General features: G+C 45.8%; 1 protein-coding gene across 7 annotated transcripts; it reads right to left on the reverse strand.

The window, feature by feature from the left end:
* Nucleotides 1–2,186: 2,186 nt before the first annotated feature.
* Nucleotides 2,187–15,629, reverse strand: clasrp (CLK4-associating serine/arginine rich protein). 7 transcript variants are annotated; one of them, XM_013134661.4, is made up of 21 exons: nt 15,528–15,629; nt 14,016–14,155; nt 13,726–13,823; nt 13,024–13,125; nt 12,762–12,841; nt 12,029–12,113; nt 11,780–11,919; nt 11,450–11,546; nt 10,980–11,058; nt 10,805–10,878; nt 10,681–10,722; nt 9,519–9,713; nt 8,409–8,732; nt 6,914–7,102; nt 6,616–6,655; nt 5,039–5,099; nt 4,764–4,822; nt 4,212–4,258; nt 4,030–4,115; nt 3,813–3,837; nt 2,187–2,870 (listed from the first exon to the last, which is right to left on the reverse strand). In XM_013134661.4, the coding sequence occupies exons 2-21, from the start codon at nt 14,112–14,114 to the stop codon at nt 2,828–2,830; spliced, it is 1,965 nt and encodes a 654-aa protein (XP_012990115.1). In that variant the 5' UTR covers nt 14,115–14,155; nt 15,528–15,629; the 3' UTR covers nt 2,187–2,827. The 7 variants fall into 7 exon arrangements, 6 of the variants coding, with proteins under 6 accessions (XP_012990115.1, XP_012990107.1, XP_012990114.1 ...); XM_013134653.4 differs by having other exon boundaries at nt 4,030–4,130; XM_013134660.4 differs by having other exon boundaries at nt 8,409–8,735.
* Between the last annotated feature and the right edge of the window lie 1,751 nt (nt 15,630–17,380).

Genomic DNA, 17,380 nt, shown 5'->3' on the forward strand with positions numbered 1-17,380 from the left:
ACGATTTGTCTAATAAAAATAGCAGTTTTTAGAAGTTCGATATTTGCATTTCGCACTCAGCATTAGTCTAAGCAGTCTGGGCAACTGGTATATCTGCCTGCTAAGGATGTGGGTGAGGAGGAAGTGGCTTCAACAAGGTCGCTGAAGACAGGTGTTTCGCTGTCCGGCTGATTTCGAAACCAAAGTAAACCGTTTCTCCATTTGTTACTATCTACGCTGAAAAGACTACGTACAGTGGCAGGGAAATTATGTAGGCTGTCATAGGTTACATTAAGTAGCTAGCCAATCATGATTGGGAAATGATTCAGAATGTTAAGACGATGTTGGTTACAAACTTGTGAAACATTGTAAATGGCTAGCTGTAACAATGCAGGCAGCAAATGTATGTCAATGCAATGCTGAACAATGTGTAAAACATGTTTTGTCGCCACCTGGTGCCAACATGTATTAGTGTAAATTATCTGTTCACAAACAACTTCACCCGGAGGTAGGACGCACCTCTAAATATTTGCCATAATGGAGCCTGTCAGGACATGGCCCAAACATCGTTTATTATGAAGATAAGTGAAAACTGGACACGCAATAATTTTCTTTATCGAGACAGGTTCACTTATTAACTGTCACACTACTGTATAAAGTTTAGGAAGTCCCTCGTCGTTTTACAAGACTTAGGCTAAATATGATCAGAATTTCCTTTGAAGATTTTTTTTTTTGAAGAAGTGTCAAAACCGGGCGTAAATAATTGCGTTACATCATTAGTCCCAAATGAAAGGCTATGGGGATCGTTTGGGATTCTACATGGACATGGCTATGAAGTCAAGTGGGTGGGACTTAATTCTTCTTGAGGTCCAGGTTTCATCACTTCCCAAACAAATCAATTATTTCGAAACAATAAAAAATACATGATACTCTAATGCATTTTAACAGCCAATACATTACTTTCTTGTATTGTAAATTGCCTTCAGTAAGTATTCAGGCACCTTTTTTCAGATTCTGTTGGGTTATATAATTAATGTGTGCCATCAATCTCCACACAACAAACCATAATGACAAAGCAACACTTTTTTTTTTTATTTGAGCCAATTCATTGAAAATTAAAAAATGTAATATGTCATTTACATAAGATTTCCGACACTCAGCCATTACTCCGCCATGTGCTCAGATCAATCAATCAATCACTCACATTTATTTATAAAGCCCTTTTTACAACAGCAGTTGTCACAGAGTGCTTAGCAGAGACACCCGGCCTTAAACCCAAAGGAGCAAACAACAGTAGTGTTGGATTTCAGTGGCTAGGAAAAACTCCCTAAGAAGGCCGAATTTTAGGAAGATGCATTTTGTCCCTTGATCATCCGGGTCTCTAGAATTTGAGTCACCCTGTGGCCAATTCAATTGATAGGTCGATTTCTAAAGGCACACACCTGCCTGTGAAAGGTCCCACACTACGTCAGAGCACAAACCAAGCCATGAAGGCCATGGAACTCTCCTTAGACCTCTGACAAAGAACTGAGTTGAGGCGTAGATCTGGGGAAGTATTGAACATTCCCAAGCAGCGATCTCCATCATTGGCAAATGGAAGTAGTTTGGAACCATCCAGACATCCTAGAGCTGGACGTCCAGCCCAATTAAGAAACCGGGTTAGAGGGTCCTTGGACAAAAAAGGCAAAGGCCACTCTTACAGAGCTTAATAGTCTGCAGAGATGGATTCAGTGATACCACCAATCAAATCAGAGCTTGAGAATTAAACTGCCCAAATCCAGGTGTGTGCAAGCCGCTAGAGGCACAGGCCTCCCAAGAAGACTAAAATCTGTGATTGTTGCCAAAGACGCCTCAACAAAGTACTGAATAAAGGGTCTGAGTGCACAAGTTCTGTTCCTTTGACAATAAATCGGCTCAACGTCTAAAAACATGTCATCATTGTCATTGTGTGATGTGTGTAGACTGATGGCGAGCCCATCAAAGGGCTGTATAAGCAACTTCTCATATCAACTAAGTCCCGCCGGTATGTTTTTAAATTATTACCTGGGGTCCAGAGGTCTCTCAGGGTTTTGCCTATTGTATAGGATTAAATGCATATCAACAGGATGGGCCAATCATTGGACCTGTATATTTATCATTTTCATATTTGTTGAATCCTGTCCAGTAGCTAAATCCCTTAAGTTTAAAAAGAAATGGGCTCCAGAAACAATGCTTGGATTAAGGTTTATAGTAATGACAACATCAACCCAATAGGCCTACATCTGATCATTTTGGGTATTTTATTTTAATTTCTCAGTTCGATGTCTTCATTGTATTGGACTAAAACAAAAATACTTTATTGGTTCCTCTGAAAAAAACACCAAGTGTAATTTCACAGGGTAAGTGGCTGGGGCCAATGCATGAAAAAAAGTAAACGATTATCCATCTTTTCCACACATGGGCTTACACACTCCTGCAGGATTTTATCAACTTTTACTCATTTGTAATTGAAGAAAATTATGTACACAGATGAATGGGAAATATCAAATTATTTTACATCCTATTCATGTAATAGGCAGTGATGCCTACATGAGAGAAAGACAGAGAGAGAGAGAAATGGACCAAGTGGAGAGATAGAAGAGAAAGAACAGGTTAAAAGAAGAGCATTCTGCAGTATTGCTGAAGTACTATAATGTGACTATGCGTTCTAATTCAACTCGTCCAATCAGGTCTCCCCATCTGTCCCTCACTCCACCACCAATCCTTCATTCTGTCCCCCCACTTCTCCCCTTTTCTCTCATGTCTCTCTCTCCACTGAGGGAGTGGGGAGAGGAGGGGTTGCGGGGGTCAGTGGGTCCAGGCGGTGGCTTCAGTAGCGGTAGTATGGACTCCTCGAGCGGGAGCGGGACCTCCTGGAAAGAGGGCCGTTTGTAAGTTTGGAAACCAGTGTATAGTACAGATATTCACCATCCAACATGACCACAACTGTTAAATTGGACACAACTGATTAGTTAACACACAACACGTAAATCCAATGACAATATCTCTGTAGATATTGGTTCAATCAGTTGTCCTCCAGTATTTGCTGGTGCTTGCTAGATTGTGTGAGGGCATTTAACTAAACTGCCATCTAATGTATCTCCGGCTCATGGGAACGAGCAAACCTGACAGCACTCTGGTCAATGTAAAGGCTGCAGAAGTCTGCAGTAGAAATATTGATAGATCGGGTTGGGAACCTGCTGTAAATCAATAACGCCATGCAATCCAAACACACTGAATGCCATCCTTGGACAGAGTAGATCTGGGTAACAGGTTCAACATGGAGTGCGAAAGTAAAAGATGAATTAAAAACTATCAAAATGTTGATGGACTAGTTTTTCCCTCCTAGGTTTCCCTGGAATTTATGTAATGTTGCTCTCTTCAGAATGTGCCCGGCTCATCTGAAAACCCCAACCAACACATGGACCTGACAGGAATGTGGGAGGGTTTCTTAAATGTAACATCCAAATCCAATTAAACATTTGCAATTCAAACTAGCATGTTTGGGACAAAGACACAGGTGATGGAGACAGAACACATTTGAATTAGAGTGTGAGAAGACGGAAAAAGAAAGAAAAGGTGTGGTGTGCGCACATCATAGGCATTACAGACAGGGAAAAATATGTAAATATGCTAAACACTGAAGAAAGGAATATATGAAATTCAGCCAAGATAAAATGTCCTAATTTCAGTGCGACAAAGAGTTGCCTGAGAGAGACAACAGCGAGGGTGTCAGAGTGTACGATGCTCTGTTGAGATGGTGACAGCAGAGACATGGTCGTCCCACAACATGGTCGTTCCTGTAGTTCACGTACCTTCTGGAGGAGCTGTAGTCACGACCTGCATGAAACAGAGGACAGAGGCATTGAACCAACCAGGGCCCACCAGAGACTTCAATCACCACAACACTCTCAACACTAGTGACCAACTGGTTCACAACTGGTACCCAACCCCTGGTTCACAACACCCCTTAGTTGACCACTAGCACCGGCACTGGTTCACACCTTGTAACGGGGAGTGACTCAAACTCACCATATTTAGACGGGGAGGGCGAGTGACTCTGTCGTCCGTATTGTCTCTCCCACTCATCCCTCTCCTTCTCCCGACGCTCTCGCTCCCTGGAACACACACCACTGTTCACTCAGGGCCATACAGGACCTCCCTCACACACACACACATGCGCGCACACACACGCAAACACACTCCTTTCTTACTTCATCCGGATCTTGCGTGCCATGGCTCGAAGCTCTCCCTCTCGCTCCTGTAAAGTAAACACCCAGCCATGAGGGCCAATGGCAAACACACACCTATTCGGAAAACAGGTGTGGAAATAACATCCCATCATGCTCTAGGTCTTGTAGAATATGCCTGGCAGGCCCAATTGCCCAGATATTCTTTCACCCTTACTAGAGGAGATCTGTGACTTAGAGAGGGGTAATTGTTGGGGCACGTTGGCCAAGAGCTTTAGTGACAAAGGCTGAACTCACTGATGTTTCACAATGTGCCATTCAGTCAACCCAACGGAATGCTTACAGAATATTCCAGATTGATGCATAGCATTTTCTACCACCATTAACAAAAACACCAAATCGTGCAATTTCTCAGGGGAAAGAACGTGGTTGTCTCCCTCCTGCACAGTTCCAGACACTTCTGGTTATTTTGGCCTTCATATAAAAAGGACTGTCTCAGGGAAACACCGTTTCTAGTGGGACCGCCACAGGGAACGGTGGTTGGCTAACGCTTCACAGACACACAAAGACACGCACCGCTCGCTTATTCTCCTGCTGCATGACTTTCGCCTGCGCTGCTTTCTTATCCGCCTTGGCTATGAGGGGAGGGGGGACGGGGGGGGGGGAGACAACAAAAACAACAGAAGATGAATAAACACATTCAACTCAGCATACACGACAAAAGGAAATCACAGCGCATTTGGACATCGTCGCATCAGGAGTTCCGGCCCTAATTAATACACTTGTTAAAAGGCGGCAGGACCGACGTCTGGGCGGAAGTGACCCAACAGTCCCTCGCTGCGTCTACTCACACTGTCTGTTCAACGCCTTCTGCATGCGTATCTTCAGCTTCTCCTGAGGGGTCATCTTGGGCTGTAAGGAACACACACGCATCAGCGCACACTCGCAGGGCAGAAACGACAGGATGTGTGCGCGTGTCCAAATGGAGACGGGAGGCCAGAAGACCTGGGCCGCGCCACTCGGCAGCTGGCCTGGCCACAGTTACTCAGGTGTGTGTGTGTGTGTGTGTGTGGGTGGGTGTGTGTCATGCTGACTGTTTGTCATGTCCTGTCTTGTCCTCTGCAGGACTGGTAGAGCAGGCTACGTGCTGTGAGTACAGAGGAGGCCGACCGCAAGCCCGCAGCTGTTGCACACAGTGGCAGGACAGGCTCAGGTTACACTGGTGCCGACCCTCTCTGTGTTTGCCTGTACAGCAGGGCTGGGCACATCAGTTCCCGTTCAATCCAGGAAGCACAGTGAAACTCAGATTCTCTCCAGTGCTTTTTAACGGGGCAACACCCCACGTGGGTCACACTGAACTGACTCGGACAGAACAGCGCCCAGACCCTGGGGTACAGGCCGCGTGAACGCCGGGGAGGCTGGTTAAGGCTAGAAGACACGAACAAGGCGAAAACAACGTCCAGCAAGTTCAGTAACGAGAAAAACGCCAGCGGCGCTCCCCTCCCCAGTACATTCCTGTCGACACTCCCTGGACAGGCAGGAATTCAGCCACTGCTGGGGGGGGGGGGGGGGGGGGGGGGGGGGCGCTACAGGTTTAAAATGGCCGCCGACAGTTGCGTTACCCTCCATTAACCATCAGACACCTCCACGGGGCGTTTCCCTGGGGGTCCTCACAGGGGGAGTAGCTGCACTGAACCCTGAAGCGCTGCGCCTCTGAAGGGGGAGGCGGGGAGGAGTTTGCTCGGAGTCCAGGGGGAAGTGTGGCTCTCTCTTATTCCTGCGTGCTCAGACAAGATCAGGGCCTCTATTCACGTTGGTGACATGCGGCCCGCCTCACTACGCGGCAGGAGTGTAAATTGTGGGAAGAAAAGTTTTTCTGATGGTATCTCTGTGACTCATGACAGACGGGCCCTCATAGACAAAACTATTGTCTGACGATTCACTCTTATATGGCTTCCTTTGCCACCACCTTGTTCACTCACCTGGCCCTTTCAGATCAGTGGGAACGGAGCAAGGAATCCATTTAAGAGCCTCGGACAACGGCATCAGCGGCACATCCAGAGTGACGCACAATAGTGAGGGCACACGTTTTCATAACTTCCACAAACTTGTCCACACCTCCCCATGGGAATCGAACCCACAACCATGGCGTTTCCCACTACCAACTAAGCGAAACTTGTGGCAATAGGCTCACAGAGTGTTTGTTCGTTCTGTGGAGTGAAATGTGTCAGCACTGAGAACACCCGCTCGCTCACGCACGCACACACAAACACTTCATTTTCATATGGATATCTAGTCTGGTGGGAGGGGGCGTGGGGTTAAATGACTCTGGGTGACAGTGGCCTGATGGACAACCAGCTCAGCCTGTGAGGGGTCAGGGGGACGGAGACTTTAGCAAGAAACCCAGCTAGATCAAATTCTTACTGACTTTGGCAGCTCCTGTCTCTTTACCACCCGGAGTATCAGGCCTAGAAGGGGTGAGACAGAGAGAGAAAAGGCCGTAGGGCAAAAGGGAGGGTGAGAGAGAGGAAGAACAAAACAGATGAGAAAGTAGATAAAGGAGAAGTAGAAAATGTTAACATTTCAAGTCAGAGAGCGTCACCTCCAGGACACTAAATAAACAATCTAATGCAGCTGTGTGTTGTTTTAGACTACATGTAACTCTGTGTGTGAATAAATATCTGTTCACTATCTGTTCACTGTGTGTGTGTGCAGTTGTGACTCACTTTCTCAGCTTGTCACAGAGAGCAGTGGCAGAGGGCTGCCCTCCTTTGTGGGAGGGTGAGGGGGTGCAGCTGAGCTGGGGGGACTGGGAGGCACTGGGGCTACTGCTGACCCCCCTTCGGTGGCCTCCAGAAGAACGCCCCCTACCCCCCCGCCTGGCACGCTCCCCCTGCCGAGAGTCTGAGCGGGATCTGGGAACAGAGCGGGGGATATAACATGTTAATGGACATGGTCAGTTGGATGGTTTCCAGCAACATGGATTAGAATTTACTTATAAATGGTCGCCCAAACAGCTTGTCCAACCTGCTACATAGAAATGATCCCTGGGAGTTGTTCATTCAACTCTGTGGAGAATTTTGTAAAATCAAGGGATATTCCCACATTTCTTTAAACTAAAATATTTGCTAAAAAGTAGTAGTGACAATATTTATTTATGCCAAGCCACCTGCCACAGCCAGCGAACCAGGCCACGACTGCTATAGGAGCTCATTTCCACTGGCAGAATGGCTTCAAGGAAACAAGTAGCAAAACATGATGGTTAAGAGAAAAAGGCCCAACACAGTCCACCAAACCACTGCAGAAAGACTGAACAAGATTCCTGCAAAGGCGTAAACAGTACGGAATGGTTTCCCTGACAAAGGCACCAGGACATACACTAAGGCACATCCTGCATCCGACCAGGCCAGAAGAAGGTAGTCTTTCTGACCACAACCCCAATACATCTCGTCAGAGAACAACTGGGACAATATAAGACGCCCAACCAGGAGTGGCTAAGGAACACCATTTACTCATCAGAACACCATGTTTGATACAATCAGCATTGAGCGCACACACTTTTGGGTGGATCCCAGGAAAAAGAGAGGAATTATATTTCCTCTGTCCTCCGATCAGCAGCTTCCTAGACCCTCAACTGTTACATCAGACCTACATTCTCAAATATCCTCTGGGAGAATTTTCCCTCCACCAAAGCAGGAGAGCAACCCCTACTGCTTTCAGAAAGACGTTACACGGACGGCAAAAAGGTGATCAGATGTGTACAATCACCCAGCGCCCACAAATACTTCCAAGACAAAAACAAATATAGATCTTTCAGTGTAGTTGCCGATTCTTTTTTTTTTTTTTTTAAGGATTTACCAAATCTCTGGAACCCTTAGTTGGGTGTGACTAACTTCAACAAACCAAATGTTAGTTAACAACACTCAAATATGAGCACAGTATTTAAGAGTTTAAGAGTAGGCGGTTGGATCCAAAATAAACCTAATTGGAGAAAGACAAAAAATCCAGTCAAGCAAAATTTTTGTCCCCATCTCCCTATCAAATAACCAAAATCTGAATCCCCTAACCACAACAAAACGGGGATTAAAACTGGGCTCCATAAAGGCATCCACAGTGACCTCCAAATAAAGCTGAGACGTGACCCCAAGGTAGGCCGTGGGGTCACGGGGGTCTCAATCTAACAGGGTTTAGAAAGGTACATGGTTGTTGTGGCTCTCTCACCGTGTGCTTCTGCGTGCGGTGAATCGACACCCAGCATCCCGGTCCCGTCCCCTGTCCATCTCCCGGTCTCTGTCCCGGTTCCGGTCTCTGTCATTGGAGCGGGACCGTGTCCGGTTGTATCTCCTCCGTGACCCAGCTCTTTCCCCGTTAGCTCCCCTGCCGCGAGACCGCGAGTCCGAGCGCCGTCTCGACCTGGAGCGGGAATACCGCCTGTCCCTGCCTCCTCCGCGGCGCGTGTTGCGGCGGGAGCGAGAGGAGGAACGAGAGGAGGAGCCATTGGAGGAGGAGCGAGAGGAAGAGGAGGGGCTGGAGGAAGAGCGGCGTCTGCTGAACAGAGAGAAATACAGATGTATTAGTAACAAGCCACTGGCTGTCCTCATCAGACCCGTCGCTTTGACTTCCTGTTATTCATTCAGTGCTGCTACCGTATGACATGAAGATCATTAGCAATACGGTCATGTAACACCACACAGGCAGGACAGAGATCTGGACCTGAACATCTCTCCATACATCCCAAAAAGAAACAATCCTTGAGCACAATTTAGAGGTTCTTAAAATTTAAACTGTAGGGGAATCCCTATGTTCTTAAAAGGAAAACTCTTAAAACATTTATTTTTGGGGCTAAGATTTAACACTATCCCTGGTAATATATATAGTGGTCAAAACATGCTCAATGGGTTTCTTGTTTTGGGGTTCATCCAGGCCATCGATGTGTTCCTTGAGCTGATGCAAGGATTAACACGCCAAAGCAGTTCTGCTCGAAAGTGAACAGATACTGAAATGTTCAGCATTTTCAGAAGAATTATTTAAACCTGATATGAGGGGGAAAAAACTAATAAAATCTAAATTTGGTGGCACCGAGCCTCTGGGATGTACGCAGTGACAGTGGCTGACCCTAATAAAATACGACGGCAAACTTAAGACGGCGATACACAAATGGACATGTATCTCTGCATTAGCACACGGTTAGGACTGCAAAATGTGGTTATCAAACACTTTCCTAGTCTGAGCTCCACTTGACCTACCAATCTCTACAGCTGTAGTCATTGACAGTAACATGACTGACAGGAGTAAACAACCAATGGAAACCGGAAGGGGAAAGCTACCGACCGGGAGCCCCTGCTATGACCTGCGGGGTGGTGCAGCGAGTTGGCGGGGGTGTGGCCAGAGTGGACAGGGGGTGGGGCTTGGGTAGCCGTGGCAGCCTCCTCGTCACTGCCTCCGAAGCTGGTGATGAAGGTGATCTTCTCGGGGCCCGGGGAACGGGAGCGCGACCGTGACTCCGAACTTGACTCCGACTGAGGCCTGAGGAGCACAGGGGAAGGAGGCGGGATTCAGTGATGTTGTCCGTCTGCACTGAACAAAGTGTTGCCTTGAACCTTACAAGCAAGCAGCTGATCCCCGTTAGCGGACTTAGCCGTGACCGGAAAACCCGGAGAAACACTCAGCAGCATGAAATGCTGCACAGGCACCGGGCTCACCTGTTGCTTCTCTCATTCACACATTGTTCAGAACAACGACATAACCCTGACGGCTGAAAACAGATGTGATTTTAGCCCTCTTATTTAGACCTAATCAGTGAGTAACTACAGATCAATCTGCGCCATGGCGTGTGATTGACGGAAGAAGAAAGTGGGACAAACCGGGAAAGACATTGGTCATTTTCTGCCAATGCTGCCTTGTCCAAACCGCTACTAAAGAAGGCATTCAGGCCCATTGTCAGATTGACAAGTGATTTACATACCTGAAACATTACTGACTTATGGTGACAATCTAAAACTGTCTGACATGAGCTGATCTGCACAAAGCCACCCACCCCCACAGAAATATGAACTTTTCAGTTTTTCCATTCTCTTAGCAAATACCACATACCAATAAGATGACGGTAAATGTAATCAGCACTGCTGTATAAAAGAAAAAAAAACACTATACCAAAGGCACAGTTAATAAAATACAGAGAATCAGACAATGTAGATGACCCACTGCTTTTGGCTTACTTGCATTTACCAGCCGGGCATAAAATACAATACTGGCGCTTTAGACAAGGTTTACAAAGACAAGGAAGTGAGGCCTAGTGTGGAGCCGAGCTCCAGCTGTGACCCCTCTTCACTGGTCCCCACATGAGGCTCACTTCCAATAAATGTACTTATTTTGCAGTCAGCCAATTCTAAACAGCCGCGAGAATACTTGTTTTGTCCAAGTACTCAGCACGCCCCCAGAATTAGGGTGGACTTAGAAGGAAAAGAAACGCAGAGGCCGGACTCCCACTCACCGTTTGTAGGGGTCGTAGGTGGGGCTGTCTCTCCTGGCATAGCTGGAGGTCAGAAACAGAGAGGGGGTCATGGGATGGTCTTCTCTGTGCTACACCGGGACAGTAAATGAGGTGTGGTGTATACCTGGGTGGGCTGATCTGTCTGCCCTTCAGTCTCTTCTCTCTGAACTCCCTCCTCTGACGGCGAGAACGACGGCCCTGATGTCAAACACAAATATACAGTTAGTGTTGATATTAAGAGAAAGTATACTGACACAAACACACACACACACACACACACACAGCATGCACTTTCTTACCGAGTACATGGCCTTCTCTGCCTCCAGAGCTTTGGCATGTTTGATTGCCTCCACCTCATCCTTGTCTTTTCTCAGCATCCTGTCAACAGTCAGCCAAGTAAACACAGCACTAATTACCTTTCGACAGTCAGCCAGTAAACACAGCACTGATTACATTCTGTCAACATTCAGCCAGTAAACAGCCCTGACAAAATTCTGCCAACAGCCAGCCAGTAAACAGCATTGATTACATTCTGTCAACAGCCAGCCAGCAAATAGCACTGATTACATTCTGTCAACAGCCAGCCAGTAAACACAGTGTTGATTACATCCTATAAACCGTCAGCAGTACACACCCATGACATCCTACAGTTCACCTCTAACACAACAGGCAGATCAAAACATTTTCTGCATCGGCCACAGAGATGTCATGGCGACAACATGACATCCACTTTGGTTCCCACTCCAGATAACGAAGCATGTAAACTGACCTGACAAAGTCCCCCTCTGACATTCCATATGGGGTGGCCATCTTGTTCAGATCCAACTCTTGCTCTGTGTTGAGCTCATCAACATCCACCTCCACATCTGAAACACACATAATGGTATTTAGAAAAGAGAAAGAAGACAGACTCAAGATTCTGCACACATTATATCATCCAGTGGGCCTGTTGGACATTCCAGTGAGTACGACACATTAGAAGTTGTTGCTGACCGTAATGACAGTCATTTTAAATAGGTCATTCACAGATCGGTCAGCCATTGCAACAGCCACTCCTGCAACGATGAGCCCAACTACCCAGACGGGTATGGACACCCACCAATGTCGGGGATGCCCTCATCCTCTTCTGATTCGCTGTTCTCAGAGTCATCCTCCTCCCCTTTCTCCTCCTCCTCCCCAGGCTCGGTCACAGTGCTGTCCTCGTACGTGTAGCCAATGGTGGCCTTCTCCTTAGCGAGCCTAAACAAAGGGGAGGGGTTTATTAATAACTAAACACAAATCTAAAAACGAGGGGGTGGATTCTCAAACCGTACATTGAGAACGTGGAGGTTGTTGGAATGGGACTCACTTTTTCTTCTCATCCTCATTTGGCCTCTGTAATCCACCGTAGAGCTCATCCATTTGAATCTGGTACAAACACTGCTCCTCAGAGACTGCAATGGGACAGCAAGATGTGGTGAAACACTGAGAAATAAATAAGACCACATGCCCAGTGGGAGGAAGGCATAAAGACACATGGCGTTGCACAGCGGTTATGCCGGCCTTCTTAAACGCCTCTCCCAACCAATTTTTTTACGTAGTATTTTCTTTCTTTATAGAGAAAATACATTTCCATATTATGCCGTCACTTAATATTGATTACATAAAATGTGTCTGTAACATCATTTCTGAAAATTGTGTAACATATGTTTTTTGTTGTTTTATAATAAAAACATGGAAGTATAGGGGGGCCGTAAATAATTTTTTTAAATACAATTTTCAATGGTAAGCGATAACACTCTGGGAAATAAACTACAAGCGCAGTAAAAATTATCTCACATAAAAAGTAGTGAAATCCACAAATAAAAAGGAGAATCCTCATTAGTTTAATTATCTCAGAGTAAGACTGGAGAGTCCTGGAGACCAACGTCCCATACAGAGCCACGTTCCGTTTTTGCCTTTACCAGCGCATGCGTTTCCTGGCGCCCATGACCAGTGTGCATAAGAAGAGTGAAGTTAAACAGACATTTCTTTATCTCAACACTTGCTAGATTAACATTCCCGGTCCGCTGTCCTCGAATCCTTCTCAGGCGGATACTCACTGCTGGCGAAGTCGTTCTGCACCAGGCCTCTGTAACGCTCATAGTTGCACTTCCTCTCCTCTGACTCCTGTTCTGGGGTGCTGCAACCAACACAGGACACATCAGTACCCCTGACGAAAAACAGCGGTCCCACAGAGCACGTTTCCCCTTTCTCACGGCCACAACACATCGACTAGCGTGTTTTACAGCGGTAACCAACAGCCGCGAGGACACTCGAGCAGCGTAACACGTCTGGAGGACGGGCCTCGGGGGGGCCACTTACACTGAGCTGAGGAGGGGGGGGGTGAAGGTGGGGATGTAGTCCAGGTGGGCTCTCACGTCAAACCTGTCAATCATGTTGTTGGTGTCTCCCTGCCAGGGCATCCTGGGGAACCCCACATCAGAACATCTTTATTAGTATTCACAGGAGATGGGATTGTGTGGTGATGTGAAGAAAACAAGGATTAAGGCAGAGCAATTCTGAGAAGAAAATGTTACTTTCTAAATATAGAACATCGCCCAGTTGCCATAGACATTTGAAAGGTACATCTTTGACCTAATCACAAATACGAGTTAGCATGGACAATCCCAGTTTAACCGAACCTTCCTTCTACACTTTAAATAACCTATCACAGCAGGCGTTCAAAGATCGACCCACGTATGCCAAACTGTGGTTGTGACGTGAACTGTGCTGCCTCCATTCTTGGCAGAACTTGAACTCGAACCTGGGAACCTATGCGACATACGGTAGGGGGATTTCAAACCAGCAACCTTTCGGCTACCGGTCGACGCTCCAACGACTAGGCTATCTGCCGCTCAGTACACCACAGTGACAGTGTGTCAAAACGGTAACACAGTGCGCCGCTATACAGTGTGTAGCCCTTTCACACTGGCCACACTAATAGGGTGGTGAAAGCGTGTCTGCATGTACAACATGCATGTCTGGTCAGTGCTGTATCCAGGGTGTGTGTGTGTGTGTTCTCACATGTTAATGGGGCTTTCTGCGGCGAGCGCTACGGCAGAGTCCAGATGGATCTTATAGGCTCGGCCATGAACCTGAAGGAACTGGGCCGGGTCCTTTTTCTGTATAGGAGAGGGGAGAAGACGACAGCGGGTGAAACCTCACCAACCAATCACTGACGCCGCTCCTGGAGAGCAACACGGAACCAAGGCTTCTGCTCCAGGAGAGCAACGGCAGGCGAAACGCCGTCAAACCTGTGCACATCGTGACAGTCAAAGTAAAGGGGCCCAAAAGGGGCGTGCCGTGTGACTTACGATCTTCTCGTAGTACTCTCGCCGGCGCTCGCCGCGCCGTTTGTAGTCCACCATCATGCCTCGCAGCTTGCGCTCATGTTTGCGGGCCTCCTGCCACATAACGGCTCCGCTGGGGGTGGGGGCGCGGCGGGGCACGGTGGCTGGGGGGGGGGGGGGAGACCGGTGGATATAATGAATACCACACTAAATTAGTTCAACAACAACAAGCACCATAGGGGGATTTTTATAAGAATGCACTACACTCACACTTTATGAATATGTTTATGAGTATGTTAATCACACACACAGACAATCGGTATGGTAAACAGTATCAATATATAATGTATGTCTTTTTTTCAAGCAGTCATCAGTGTATACGCAAAGTACCATCATGTTCCTTAAATTAAAGGGTCCCAATGGCTCTACTTCTTGTGGAGTGTCCAGAACATGCACCACCAATGTTTCATTATGTAATGGTTTGAAGGGTGGATCCCAGAAACTTGTGAAACAAAGTTGGCACACACCTCAAATGAAAAACATCACGGCATGGTCAGATGACGTAATGTAAGATGTTACTGTATAAATGTGAGTTTTGAACAAAGGGTTTATCCTGCAGGTGGACCTGGCAAAGGGTTTATCTGCAGATGGACCTGGCTTCTGTGATTTTCATTGTTTTATGATTTTCATTAAAGTCTCATTTGATTCACAAGTTCCGGAGTTATTGCATATTTTTTGTGAAGAGGGGAAACTGTTTTTCCACGACATAATTTCGAAAGGTATTCCCAAGCATGGAGCCTTAGATCCATTTTGTAATTTTATTGTCACACGTTTCCCCCCTGTATAGATCTAAACTACAGAACGGATCTAGAATACGGATTAGCAACAGCTGGCACGTACAGAAGAGGGCTTTCTGATCTACCGACGTAATACCTATGTCAATCTGAATAACGCCATCAAATCGCTGGGTTGGCCTATTCATCGTGTAGTCAGCTAGCTACGCAGTTTTCAACAAGTATAAACACTGCCTTGAGATTGTTCCTTGACATCTTTCAATACCTTGCAGGCATGGCTATATATGTAGTTACTAAAAAGGTAGGTATGGATGTTAACACAATTTGCACATCCCTACAAGGCACTATACTGTAAGGGCAACCAAAACAACATGGAGGGATATCATAGCACGCTAGCTAATGTTACCTAGTTTCACGTTGCTAGCAGGATAGCCTATGTTCTTTTGCAGACTGTGTTTACAGTATTAGTAAGGTCTTCAGAAAATACGTTTTCGTTTGTTCCTGATTTTGCCACCCAATGCTAGTCATGACATATACTAATTGGCACACTAATGTTAGTTAGATTAGCTACCGTTAACGTTAGCTGTTTAGCTAGCTACCATTCAGCTAGCCAGCCTGTAGCTAGCACTGAGCCAGGGCCTGCATGTGTGGTTGAAAATATATGTACACATAAGTTTTACGTTGTATAATACGTGCATTAAATCTTATGGGTAGTTGATTTATCCAGCAGATATTTGAATACCTGTTTTTGTAGACCAACACCACACACTTGAAATGTTTCTTCTGATTGCTCGGCTGAACGTTGGCAGCCGAAATCATCGCTTTCTGAACGGAAGTAGGTAGATTCACTCTGCTACCCGGATGTTGTCAAACTATTTCAGTACTTTTCAAATTATAATGATTATAAAATGAACTACACATGTATTACTTTGAAAACAGTTTAAGTGGAGGGACATGCCTTGCAAAACATTTCCATTGAAAATCTGAATATAATTTCAAGGGAAGTCCACTGCTGATTGTTTTATTGGCAACTCTTCTGATTGTATGTTTTGAAAAACGTTTGAACATAAAGTAAGAATTATAAAGCAATAATTAATGTCGTTTTGTTTTAACTGTTGCAAACTAGGTAATATAAGAGCACAAGTTTTTTTTTCTCACATTGACTATGTCTATTGTCCAAAAGATGGCGCGAGAGGACCTGTCCTTTCAGGTCCGTTCAGGTTTTGTTCACTAATGATTATCTCAAACCAGACGCTTTTGCCGAAGGATGGCGCTGAAGCAAAACCCAACACCTTAACGGGGAAATGTATATTTATCCAACCAGGTAAAATGTGTTACTTTACAGAACATGTTTTACACAAAAACTAATATATGTTTGAGATTGATCCAACATTTTGTATTTTATTTTAGAGAAGTGTTCCCCCAAACAAACATACTACACACGAACAGTTATGCCATTTTATAAGGTACCTGAACCACCCCCTTACGTGCTGACGTCCACGCCTTACCCCTTTGTTACGTAAATAAGGTATTCACTTAAATTAGGTGGATACAAATGATGGATAAAGACAAAAATATTACTTGCTTTAGCCCTCCAAAGCATGTGGAGCCCACATCCAAAAATTCTGGTTTCCAAGAGCTGTTGGTTTCTGGCCCCTGAAAATAGACCTAGGAGGAATTGGCATAAACATGAAAAACACCCTCTGTGACTTTAACCTTGAACCCCAGATCATGGAATCAAAGCAAGATGGGCCATGCATACAAAGACTCCAGACACCAAACTGGACATAGACAAAGTACCACTTGACTAAAGAATATGACATCACTATAGACTCAGTGGGTAATACACCCAGCAAAAATCCAGGGACGATGGATAATCAACGAACAAGGAACTGAAAACAGTGAACTTTGACCACTGGTGTATTTTGATGATGGGTGGGTTGTGAAGTTACATCCTGGGCTGCTGAGCAGGTGTGTGTGTTGGGTAGAACCTCAGTTTCCTATGTTTCCTCATACTCAGGGTGGGGACGGGAAGCCCATGGTCATTTCCACCCTTTACCCTGTGTACAAAGGGCAAAGGTCACATTTATCATGCCCATAAGCCTTCTCACTCACACTGCTGTGTAATTCCACTCACTTCCTGTCTCTCACGTGTAAATCACATACAGTAGATTCATTCTCAATGTATTGCCAACCCATCTTGACACAGACAGACAGACAGAGAAGCATACTGACAATAAACCCTCACAGACCATTACATTATATTGAAACTTTAACGATCCAAGGAAGGAAATATGTTTTTTAGAATGTTCTCTGAGAATAATACAATGCATTTATTTGTGTCTGTGTAATTGTGTCAGATTTAAGTCATTGCTGTGAGGTTGTCGTGAGTGTCGTGTGACCTAGTGACTCAGTCATTTAACACAATATGGAATATCCTCTCAACACTGGCCTTCCCATGCTAAAGAAACAGGCTGAACTGGACATAGAACTGCATTACCTCAGATTTTTTCTCTCTCTTTCTGTCTTCTTCCCTCACTAATAAAAATTATAAGATTCGACTACCAATTGAGGTAGTTGAAGAGCTTTACATAG

The sequence above is a fragment of the Esox lucius genome, chromosome 1 (genome assembly GCF_011004845.1).
Source record: "Esox lucius isolate fEsoLuc1 chromosome 1, fEsoLuc1.pri, whole genome shotgun sequence".
NCBI classification, from domain to species: Eukaryota; Metazoa; Chordata; class Actinopteri; order Esociformes; family Esocidae; genus Esox; species Esox lucius.